Source organism: Apteryx rowi, unplaced genomic scaffold (genome assembly GCF_003343035.1).
Source record: "Apteryx rowi isolate R43461 unplaced genomic scaffold, aptRow1 scaffold_25, whole genome shotgun sequence".
NCBI classification, from domain to species: Eukaryota; Metazoa; Chordata; class Aves; order Apterygiformes; family Apterygidae; genus Apteryx; species Apteryx rowi.
This window is the reverse complement of record NW_020448863.1, coordinates 4,757,397-4,769,268: the sequence shown is the minus strand read 5'-3', so window position 1 is coordinate 4,769,268 and position 11,872 is coordinate 4,757,397. Positions and strand designations below refer to the sequence as shown.

Genomic DNA, 11,872 nt, shown 5'->3' with positions numbered 1-11,872 from the left:
GGCCCTCCCGCCTCGCCGGAGCGGGCCCGCGGCAGGGCCCGGGCGCGGCGCGGAGCAGGCCCGGCGCCGCTGCACCACCGGAGGAGCCGGCCCAGGTGAGAGACCCCCCCGCCTCCCGCAGCCGCGGCTCCGCTCCCTCCCGGCTGTTGTAACGGGCCTGTCTTTCAAGGACTCTGCTATATGCGGTTTTTTTTATTTTTGCGTACTCAGTTATCGCTCAGCAATATCTGTGTGGGCATAATAAAGATCATTATTTTTTTTAATGCTAGAAACATTACAGTCAAATCCAAAGGTGAAATAAACTTGAAAGGAAGACAACTATAAACGCTGGACTAAGATCAATTTTCGTATGTAGTTTGTGTCCCCAAGTAACGATGTCTATCCRGAACACGATGGCCAGACTTTTTAGTTATTTCAGAATATTTCTTGCAGTGATACAATGTGAGAGGAAAATCCAATCTGTAGGCGTGAAACAGGAAGACACATCGCACTTTGCTGCAGGATTCTCAGGCTTCATAGCTGGAAAGCAAGCAAGGGGTGTTTCTATGAGTCTTGACAGACAAGAAATATTTATGTTATTGTAATTTCAGATCTGGTCTTTGTATCAGTGAGAGGGTAAAATATAGATGCAAATAGTCATTTTTTTAAAAAAAGAAACTGATGTATCTGGYAAAGTGAAGGCTAATTTTTAAGTAAAGATCTACCAAAAAACATGACTTTTCTGTTACTTTAGCATCTGTATAGGCTAACCCACGAACGATTTCTTTTTCTGTACCTTATTTTAAGAAATAAGTTTTAAATAGTGGGTAGGTTCTGTACTTTCATATTCTGTCTTAAATGTTTCATTTAATTAGGGAAGGGAGAAAGGGTGACATTGTGCATCATTATTGGCTTTTCAGCAGTTTACATTCACATTTTATTTTCTGTTTTTTTTTTCTTTTTTCTCCTGAGGAAAAATAGTTTCTTACTGGTTAGAAATCTAGTGTACTAAATATAAGGACTGAAGAGTTCTAGGGGATATTTTTGTCTCCATGTAAATAGGTTCTTTAAGTGAATATGTGTAGTTTTTTTAAAAAAGCTTTAAAATAGTTTTATAGCAGTTAATGTACGTAATATGTGATCTAAATAGTGTAAGAGGTAAGCTCTTTAAAAGCTTTCATATTCTATTAAGATACTTTTATACAATGTAAACTGTGTAGTAAGCTTGTGCTGTGATTTTTTTTTTTTCATTTTCTTTTGCCTTGTACAGTTTCTTACTAATTTTGATATCTGTTTATTTCAGGAAGAAAATGAAAATCTTTTCTGAGTCTCATAAAACTGTTTTTGTTGTGGATCACTGCCCATATATGGCAGAATCCTGTAGACAACATGTTGAATTTGATATGTTGGTAAAGAATCGGACCCAAGGAATTATACCTCTAGCACCCATATCAAAATCACTATGGACCTGTTCAGTGGAATCATCCATGGAGTACTGTAGAATAATGTATGATATTTTTCCTTTCAAAAAACTGGTAAGTTCTGTAAATACTGTACGTAGTACTTCATAGTATAGGGATATTTTCCCATTTTAATGAGATCTTTCAATGTGTTTAGCTGTTGTTGTATTAAAAGATCAAATTTAATTTATTATATAAAAATATCTTTGAGCTGTTGATAGAGTTTACAGCTTTTATAAATGGTTTGAATAGTAAGTGAATCCCATCACATATTTGTTTTTGGGACATTTAATCATCTTAGTGTCATTCCATAACTCAGTACTTGGTTGCAAAATATGAGGAGAGAAGCTTTAAGGTAGTGTATAAAATTATTATTGTGTTCTCATGCTCTTTAAGTTTACAAAAACTTGAGTGAGGTATTGTTTTAAATCTAATTTTGGTTCTAAACACACCTGGTAGCACTACTTGGGCTTTTCATTACTAACTTTGAAGGAATGCAGGGCTGCAGGAAGTGGTAGGATCTCTCTGAAACTACCAGTTTGAAAAAGTGGGAAAACTTCCTGACACGCAGTTTCTTCTTCAGAAAAATATTTTTTTCTCTACTGTATGCATTTATGTGACTTCTTGTTGATCTGTGTTAGGCAAGAATCACTTAATGAGTAATAGGCTAACTTGAAAAGCAAAACTGATGGAATAATTAAGGATACTGATACTTGTTGAGGGATACTTGACTGACATAGACTAGAGCAGCACATTAGTTTGCATTTCAATGCAGGGCTGATGGGGATTGTAGACAAGACACGATGTGGAAAACTGCCTTGTGTTAGAYCATCTTTCCTCCTTTTGAGTCAGAAAAAAATACTATATTGAAGGATGAATTTTGCTACACTTATAGGTTTGCTTACAGCAGAAGTGTTATTGTAAACATTTTCTTGGAAGGAAGTGGGAAGAGTTACAGCTTAAACTAGAAGCATTTCCTGGGTAGTGTCAGCTTACACTTAAAGGCAGATGGTACAACTGCAATACCAAGGAAAGAAAATATGTTTTTTGATCTCTCTATCAATGATACGTACACAAAGCTTAGCACTGGAAGAGCTTTCTTTGTTCTAAGTCCTCTCACTGCTTTTTGGAGTTACATTATTATAATTAGGATCAAACTACAAAGAACAAAACATATCATTTAGTCTCCCTGTTTCTCTTGATGATAAATGTCTCTTTGTGTGTGAGATCAGTTACTTCTGTGATGTGTATGGAGAAACCTCCATCAACTTAGTGTTTCACCTCTAATCAAAACTTGTGCTTGGCATCCCATCAAGTTATGATCTGCTATAGCAAACACAACTAATTGTAGCTAAGTAGCAGCTCCTGAGTCTCTCTGTTTATTTTTATTTATTTGTGATGTGCATACTTCAGCACATGAATGAAAGGGGAGACCTGTTTCTTTGAAACTTTATAAGGGCTGTTATGGACTATGTTAAGTCTTGTAAAAGTTCCTGGAGCATAGAACATAGGAAAAGAAAGCCAATATAAGCAATGTGATGCACTGTTTTTACTCTTTTTGTAAGCTCCTTGCCTCTGAACTGGTACTTCACAATTAACTGTCACCTTCTAGTTATCAAATAAGATGTCAAGTTTAAGCAGACCAAAATTAATATTTCTCCAAGGAAAATAGTAATTTTAAAAGGGAGTATACTGAAATAGTGAAACAGAGTAAGGATTGGTTGCTCACTTCTAGTTTTCTGATACTTCAGACTTAGGGGAATCCTGGAATAAAGAAATTATACCAGATCCGACTACTAATATAATTATTCTGATATTCAGTCTGTGGTAGTTGGCAGTGCTATTTCAGCATGCCCGGTCTGTTCTGTAACATTGTGTCATGAATTAGGCAGCTAACCTTTGTTTATCTAAGTCAGTAGATCTTTCCTGATTATTGAGTAAATCGTTATGCAATGTCCTAACTTTGGTTACCCTTAAAAAAATGTGGATGTTAAACTTATGACAGTGATATTGCTACACACTAGTGATAATGGAATAGCGGCTGTGTCAGAGCAACTGGGCAATAGGCATGGCACTAACAAACACTGCTGGTAGTTAGCGATTTGATGCACATCAGCTGCATTACCTTGATGGATTGCATGTCCCAGTTCTAAGACAGTGTGTGTTTAGCTTAAACTCCAGTTTAGAAGAATATCTAACCATACGATGAAGTCCCATGATGAGATATAGTAAGTGTATGCTTAATTGAATCAAATCATTTGGCTGAACTGAAGTCTCTGTGATATGAAAAACTGAAATTGAGAGGGAAGGCATGCTTCCTCTCAACTTATTTTGGTAACTTGAGAACATATTTTGGTGTATAATGTTTATGATACCTTGGTAGATATTTACCCTTGAGATCTCCTGTGACAGAGTTTGCAGAATGAATTGCTATACTGCAGCATTGGAATTTACTTTTTTTGGTAGATGTTTTACTAGCAGAAGTGTTGGCAGACTATTGAAATTGATCCATAATATCTTGCAATGCTTGATAACTTGGTGTAGAGACTGACTTAATAACAGCTTACAAGTATTTAGAGTAAGAAGTGTGATTTTTACTACAAAGGTACCTGAATATAGCAGGAGTGATGCTTTTTGTGCTTTTGTTGTTATTTATTTTAGTTTGGCTCGTGAATATCAGTTAATTATATCTGAAAAAGGTGTAATTTATGTTGGTTTGGATTTGGGAAAGTAGCTGTAATTCATGGCTATGATTGACTGCTGTTGTTCAGTGCTTTTTTTGAACCTTTTAGGTGAATTTCATTGTGAGTGACTCTGGGGCTCATGTCTTGAATTCTTGGACCCAAGAAGATCAGAACTTGCAGGAGGTATGCTCTGTAGCTGTTCTTTTGTTTTGCAAGTCTAGTTTAATTTAATTATAGAATAAACAGTGACTTCTTACTATATTCAATGTGAAATCATTTTGGTGAATGAAAATGTCGGTGGATCTGGTCTGAAGCAATTACATGATGGGATTTTAAGAAATACCCTATTAGGTTACCCAAATAAGTTGGGAGTTTAATAATAGTTTATTTAATGTTTTAAAAGTTTGTAAACAGTGTTTGTACTCTGTTTACTTTTGTGTCAAAATGGACAGTCTCATTTTTTGAAAAACTTACTGTGGGAAGGAACTGAATTTCCAAGTTTTCAGAAAATGGAAGCGTCTGGCAATTGATAACGTTAGTATTTTTGCGATAATAAATGTGCATATTATTTGTCAGTGGGCACTGAAAGTATAATAAATGAACTGCAAAAGGAGAATTTAGGGCTGACTGTTTTCCAGAAGGCTGGAAACATATCAGAATTTTTTTTTTTTATTGCTCTGTTTGCTTTTTCTCCCAACAGTATTAATTTGTATGTAGAATAAGTTACAGCTATGACTTTTCTCTTAACAGATCACTTTAACAAATGGCTTAAAAATAACTTTCAACAATAAAATGTATTTCTTTTTAACTAGCTGATGGCAGCATTAGCAGCTGTTGGGCCACCTAATCCTAGGGCAGATCCAGAATGCTGCAGCATACTTCATGGTCTGGTTGCAGCAGTAGAAGCACTCTGCAAAATCACAGAATACCAACATGAGGCTCGAACTATGCTCATGGAGAATGCAGAACGTGTTGGAAACAGAGGAAGAATAATCTGTATTACTAATGCAAAAAGGTATGTATGATAATGTGCTTGTACCATTTAAAAAAAAACAGAATTTCATATATTTTTTAGAAGCATTAATATTTCAGTGTTTGTTATAAATTAGTGCCCTAAATAGCTAGCTTTTATGCATTTCTTTTTGTAGATCATTTCTTGCCATATTAAGGATTTTATTTGTGGAGGTCTGTTATAGTAGTCAACAAAAATTTCTCACTTTAAATAGGAGAGCATTTACTGGCATGTTGCTTTGAAGAAAACGATTGATTTTACTGCATTGGTGGTAGGCCGAATAGCATGATTTAACTGGGAGGAATGAATGAAAGAAGCTTTGCCACTGAATTAGAAAATAAGCCTAACTTTTCATGTCCACAGACACATAGAATTTGCGGGATATAGAGGCTGTTTTGCAAGATTTATAATTTACAACTGGCACATAACTCTAGATGAATGGATAGTGAGGTGTGTCTGTGTCAAAGCAGAATTTTAATAAAATATTATAAAATTGGGAATTTATCACAGTTTATCAAAATTTCACACAGAATTTGTCAGTTATGAAAGCTGAACCTTTGTATGTGCCAAAACAGTGAGAATGTTGTCGTAAGGAAACAAGCGTAAACAAGAAAACCAAATTTAAATCTATAAAAATAACGGGGGTTTTGTTTGTTTGKTTGKTTGGTTTTTTTGGTCCTTTTAGTGACAGTCATGTTCGGATGCTTGAGGACTGTGTTCAGGAAACCATTCATGAGCATAACAAGCTTGCAGCTAATTCAGATCAGTGAGTATACTTTTCACAAACATAGTTTCTCAGTTTCTCTTATGTTGAATGTGCCTGTTATATGCCCTCTAAGAAATATGGGTGTATTTTTGTCACTTAAAACATACTGAAACTTATCTTGATGAAGTTTGAATGTCCATATGAAATGGAGGATGCTAAATCATGAAGTGCGTGATTGTTGGCTTTTCAGTATCATCGTTCATCACAGTGTAATACTTCTTTAGGTTGTTGTCTTTTGCATCTTGCTCCAAAATGTAAAAGGCATGTAATTGTGCCTTCTTGTTTACTTTAGCACTGTAATCAATAATGCATCTGATGCATTCATCCTTGGTAATGGTAGCACTGAACGAGTTTTACATTCCTCTGACTAAAATGGCTGAGATACTTGAAATTAGTTTTTAATTTCTAAATTATTCTCTTGCCTGATATTCTCCATGAAATAAGGGGATCTCCTGAACTGCAGGAAGCATCTCCTCCTCTAAGAAGTGTTTTTTTTCCACCTTTTGTTTTGTCTAACTAACAGTGAACAGGGACTGTGTATTGCCTTGCACAGTGCATAATAGGTTGAGATCCTGTTCTTGATTGCTCCATAGGCACTTAAATAGCACAAGTAAGTGTCCTATATCTATCTACCTGCTGCAATTTCAAAGATGTAGAAAAGATACAGCCCCTGGAGAATCAGGTTTTAAGCCCAGTGTAAAGAAGGAAAAGTGGTCTCATACATGGGGTTTTTCATATATTCCTGTAGCTGGAGACATGGAACAATGTCCTGTTCTCTCTGAATTTCCAGCCACATTAGTAGGAGAGCATGTTATTTGGATAGTTATTTTCAAGTTCACAGGAATTTCCTTATTAATATCTGCACAACACTTGGAGGCACAAGTCTCCTGTAACATCAATTGTTATCTGAATGAAGCTGAACAGCTTACACCAGTTAAGGATCTACTCTGTTGATTTGTCCAAAAAGAAACATAGTGCAATTGCATCTGAACAGACCTAGACGTCATACGTTTTTTATTCTGATAAAAATTCATTCTGAAATGCATGCTTTTAAAAAGCATTAATGTAACCTAGTTTCTACAAAATACTTTCAGAAACAGAACATCATAATACATCTCTTTGTGGTTCTGTGTTCTGAAAATCAGGTAGATCTTGGGAGAAGAGAATTGATCTGATTTCTGTGGGAAATTTCTGCCATGTTGTAGGCTTACTAAAATAGAACATTTTTATTTTTAAGTCTAATGCAGATTCAGAAATGTGAATTGGTCTTAATCCACACTTACCCAGTTGGCGAAGACAGCCTTGTTTCAGATCGTCCTAAAAAAGAGGTAAGGAGTTTAAAATGAGAAAATTTATCCAAGTACTAGGAACCACATGAAATTCCAAACAGACAATGCAAGTTGAGTATTCAGCAATAAGTTTCTGAGCCTTTGGTCTCTGGTAGGTCGTAAGAAGTAGTACAGGTGGCTATTCTTTGAAAAGTTGACAACTTACACTTGCCAAATGAAGCACATCATTTGTAATAACCATTTCTTTGTTTTGTAGTCTGCATGTGTATATGGTATCCCTTTTTCCACTTCATTACTTAAATTTCTTGCAGTAATAATTCATATTTCAGTTTCTCATGAAGTAAGCATATTAATGTCCTAGATRGATAAAATGTGGGGCTTTTGAGAAGGAAATACGTGTTTAAGAATCTAGTGGAAAAACTAACAACTACTTGGCTATATAAATTCTTTTGTTCCGGTGTTAGCCATCAGAGTGTCTTTTCAATGAAAAACACTGGAAGGTTTATCTGCTTCCAAAGGAAAGGGTAATATTGTAGGAAAGTAGATTATGTTTGAAGTTCACAGACTCATTTAAGTACCATATAGATACCTTCTCTTAAAATAATTTTAGGAGAAGGTAAAAGGAAGAACGTATATAAAAATTATTCTATATACTGACATTCCAACTGTCTAGTAGTAAGAGCAAATAAATAACTTGTATGCTTGATAGTTGTTTTTTAAAACCAAGTACATGCAAAATATGCCCTAATATATTCTGCTGTTCTTCAGCCTGTTCTCTTTCAGTATTTTAATGTGCTGACTGTAAGAAAGAAAAAGTTAAAAATGAGACCTTTTTCTTGTATCATGATAAACATCTAATTCTGCATCTTATTTCATAAGTAAAATTGAATATAATAGCTTTCTTTACAAGATACTGTTCTACAAAACTGTTTCATAGTTGCGTGCTAAAAAAGTRTATATGAACAGGAGAGAATAAATTGACTACCTTTATTCTCTATAAGACAGTCATTTTTATCACAGTTTTTTTTCAAGTGCCTAAAACCAATGTCACTACTTGCTGGCAAAATAAAATCAAATACAGCTTATGGCTTGTGTTTTTTTTCTCTTGTGTGTGTATATACAACACAGGCGGGTAGAGGAAAAATGACTATGTTCAAGTTAATCAGTCTTGGACCCAGAGCTGCTGTTAAGAGCATCAGCTCTTGGATTCTTACCCCATGCCCTGATACTAATTCTTCCTGTTAACAATTAATGGCTCAAGTTTTTTAGTATACTTCTAATTTTGTGACAACTTGTAACAACTGAAACTATAATAACTGACATATCCTGGAGAATTCTGTGTGAGGAATAATTTTTGTTTCTTCCTTCTTATTTTTTTTTTTTTAATCTTTCCCCTCTGACTTAAGTTAGGAGTGTAAACCTGCTTAGTTTAGACTTTCAAAGGATTTATATTTTGCCACATGATATTGGAGCTTAATCCATTGATACTGTATATTCTATGTCAATTTGTTCCAGCTTTCGCCTGTTTTAACCAGTGAAGTACATAGTGTCCGTGCTGGACGTCATCTGGCTACAAAACTGAATGTTTTAGTACAGCAGCACTTTGATCTGGCTTCAACCACAATAACTAATATCCCTATGAAGGTAATATTGTGTATATAGCTTTATGTTAACTAGCTGCATCACTTTTAAATTTGTTTGAAAACTTTTAATGTTTAGTTTAATGGAATTTTTGCATTGCTTTTCTCTCCATATCATATTTTCTGTTTTGTTTTTGTTTTTATTAGCCCACATTCAATGTCTGTGACCAGGTTAGTAAAATTAAAGAAGGGAAGAAAAAAAAAAAAAGAAGGATCACAGAGCAAAATGTTGTATTGCCAAATCTCAATTTTTGACCTAGCAATACAAGTCTTATTTCAGTTCTGTTTGTATTATTTTATATAACTACAATCTTATTTACCTCAAATTACTTTGTCTGTGATTCTTTTGTCTTTTTCTAGTTGTGTTCATTAGATATTCTTGACCCTTGTGCATTTTAGTGTCATAGTGAGTCTCTTTTCCCTCTGTTTCATTATCATGCCCACCCAACATAAAGGTGTTTGTAACTAATAGCTGATTTTTGACTAAAGGTTTTCCAGTAGGTTTTCCAGTTTGAAGATGCATAAACCAGAAGCAGAGGGACAGGAGTGTATAATCTAGTTATGAAAGATGTTAAATTAAACTGCTTTTACGTCCCTATTTACTTATAGATCTATTTTAATCACTACTAGGAGGGAAGTCAGTGCGCCTAATAATTCAAGTATTCTTAAGTTTACAGTAATTTTCTGTTTCTGTTTCAATTGTGTCTTGCTGCCTGATCAGAAGCATCAGTATTCAAACAAACAGAAAGGGCAGGGCAGATAAACTTTTCTGATTAAAAAAAAAAAAAGTTCTAATACTATCAATCAGTGCTTACTTCTTTGAAAAATAGTAATATTGTGTGGATTTTATAGGTTAAAACATGAAATTAAGCATTAATGTACCTTGACAGCGTTAATGAAGCTTTAACATCGGTCATAGTATAAATGTGACTTGTAGGTTTGCAAATACCTTGTCTGTAACTTTCTGACCTGTGTGCTGCTGGTATGCCTCTCCCTTCTGCCTTTGTCCTTATAGTAATAGACTATGTTGGGTTCTCTGTCTTTTTGGTTTTTTTTCTTTTTTTCCCTTGGAATAAATTACCAAGATTACTGTTCTGTTTCTGCTAATCTGCTGCAGCTGTTTAAAGATGCAGTATCCTCCTTCCAAACATTCGGTTTCTAATTATAAGCTTGCAATCCAAAGTACATTTTTTGCACATCCTAAATACAAGAAAATGATAAAATACTCTCAGTCCTTTTTTTGTGTGTGTGTGTTCAAATTCATGAGATTCTTAGTTATGAAAAGTAATTGCCAAATCTCTATTTTGCATTATGCACGCTGTCATGACATTTGTATAAAGAGGAAACTACAGTGTTTCAAAAAGGACAAAAGAGAAAAAGCAGATGGCTGCATCTTTAAATAGGTCAGAGAGCAAACAGTTTCCTCAGCGTTGCAATCCTGTTGTTGTCTGATGCACTCTGGAGACTTTGTTTTCTTCTGGAGTGAAAGGTAAATGTAGAATCATTCATATATGAAGACAGTAACTTCTAGTTAAAATAATAATATTTATTATTTTTGCATTTCTCTTTTAAAGGAAGAACAACATGCCAACACATCAGCCAACTATGATGTGGAGCTTCTTCATCACAAAGAGGCACATGTTGACTTTTTAAAGAGTGGTAAGTAGAAATAATTCTTTAAAGGTGGTTTCTGTGTCTTTTCTTAATCAGTATCCTGGAAGTATTCACAAAGGTGGGTTATGAGCTTTAAAATGATGTAAATTTCAGGCATGATTAGTAGAGTTAAGTAGAAACTTATATGAAAACAGGTTATTTTCAGCTATTCTTTACAACTCAACACCTTGACTTGCAGTATTGGTTTTGGAGTATTCCTAATTACTGGCATATGTAAAAAATAGTAATAATGACATAACAATGAAAAAAGAGGTCAGAGGCATCAGACAAAGCTTCGCATACTTGCAGGGTTTCTATGTGTATGGTTTATATGGGAAGTATTTCAGCTTATTGCTGAGATATGAGAAACAGATTGAGAGACCAAATGTACAGTGATTTTGCAAAAAAGAGGGAACTTTTGTGAGTATTTGTGGAAAATTATTCCTATCATTTTGTTGGAAGCATGACTGATGGAAACAGAGCCCAAAATGAAGGGACTATGCTAATAGGTAATGCCTAGCTGTATGGGCTATTTAAAGTGTCTGAATAATATCTCAGACCAAAGTCTCAAAAAAAAAAAAAAATCCATCTTTTAAGAAGCAGACAATTAAGAACATGTAATGAGCTGAAAGGTAATACTCTGTATGTAAATCACCATATCTTAAATAATTATTCTAAATAATGACCGTGTTTAAAAATTTGTTGCAACTGTTGCAAACTTCTATTTCTGCCTGGCTCTGCTTCATTTCACATGGAGACAGTGGCCCCTCTCAGGTATGTGAGCATGATCGAGCTTTTCATCGGGCTGAGAGGTAGCAATAATTAACATCACTTACATCCAATAGGCCTGTTTATGGCAATACAGTAATTGCTTTGAAAAAGATGATAGTTATTTGGCTTTAGAGCTTTCTCACTCTATTTGGAGTACCTAGCATCCTTTTGTAGTTTGGAATTATTACCTAATGTTCTTCTTAGGAGTGCATTTTTAATGACTCCATTTAATTAAGGTTAGAAAAACACAATAGTAATAAACCTTATGCAAAACTATTTTGTTCAGGAGACATTGTTTGATAGAAGATTTCGTTAGTAAGGGAGGTGAGGCTAAAAATTCTTGCATTGATGATATTTAAAAACACAACCAACGAGCTGAAAAAAACCCTCTGCCTGCCTGTGTGTTGTTGAATATTGAAACTGTCTGCATGTTCAAAAGGGCTGAAGTTTCATTTGAAGCTTCTGAAGGCTTCTATGTGTTCGGATTTTCTCTTACAACATGGCCTGTAACTTCTCTTATGTGATTCAGTACAACTACAATACCATTAAAAATTTAGTGTGATTTCCTCTGCATGTAGAATACATGTATTTAGATACAGGCAATAGATGCTTACCTTA

At 34.7% G+C, this 11,872-nt stretch overlaps 1 protein-coding gene across 4 annotated transcripts in view; it reads left to right on the top strand.

Annotated features, from left to right (window-relative positions):
• The first annotated feature begins 12 nt into the window (after nucleotides 1-12).
• The window catches only part of INTS13 (integrator complex subunit 13), a 30,772-nt gene continuing 18,912 nt past the window's right edge, over nucleotides 13-11,872 (top strand). For all 4 annotated transcript variants that reach the window (XR_003253670.1, XM_026066838.1, XM_026066836.1 and 1 more), the window contains exons 1-8: nucleotides 13-95; nucleotides 1,283-1,514; nucleotides 4,232-4,306; nucleotides 4,936-5,138; nucleotides 5,821-5,901; nucleotides 7,139-7,229; nucleotides 8,706-8,834; nucleotides 10,405-10,489. Coding sequence is in view for 3 of the 4 variants with exons in the window: in XM_026066838.1 (XP_025922623.1) it covers nucleotides 1,290-1,514; nucleotides 4,232-4,306; nucleotides 4,936-5,138; nucleotides 5,821-5,901; nucleotides 7,139-7,229; nucleotides 8,706-8,834; nucleotides 10,405-10,489 (889 nt within the window). In the remaining variant the exon portion in view is untranslated. The remainder of the gene's footprint in view (nucleotides 96-1,282; nucleotides 1,515-4,231; nucleotides 4,307-4,935; nucleotides 5,139-5,820; nucleotides 5,902-7,138; nucleotides 7,230-8,705; nucleotides 8,835-10,404; nucleotides 10,490-11,872) is intronic.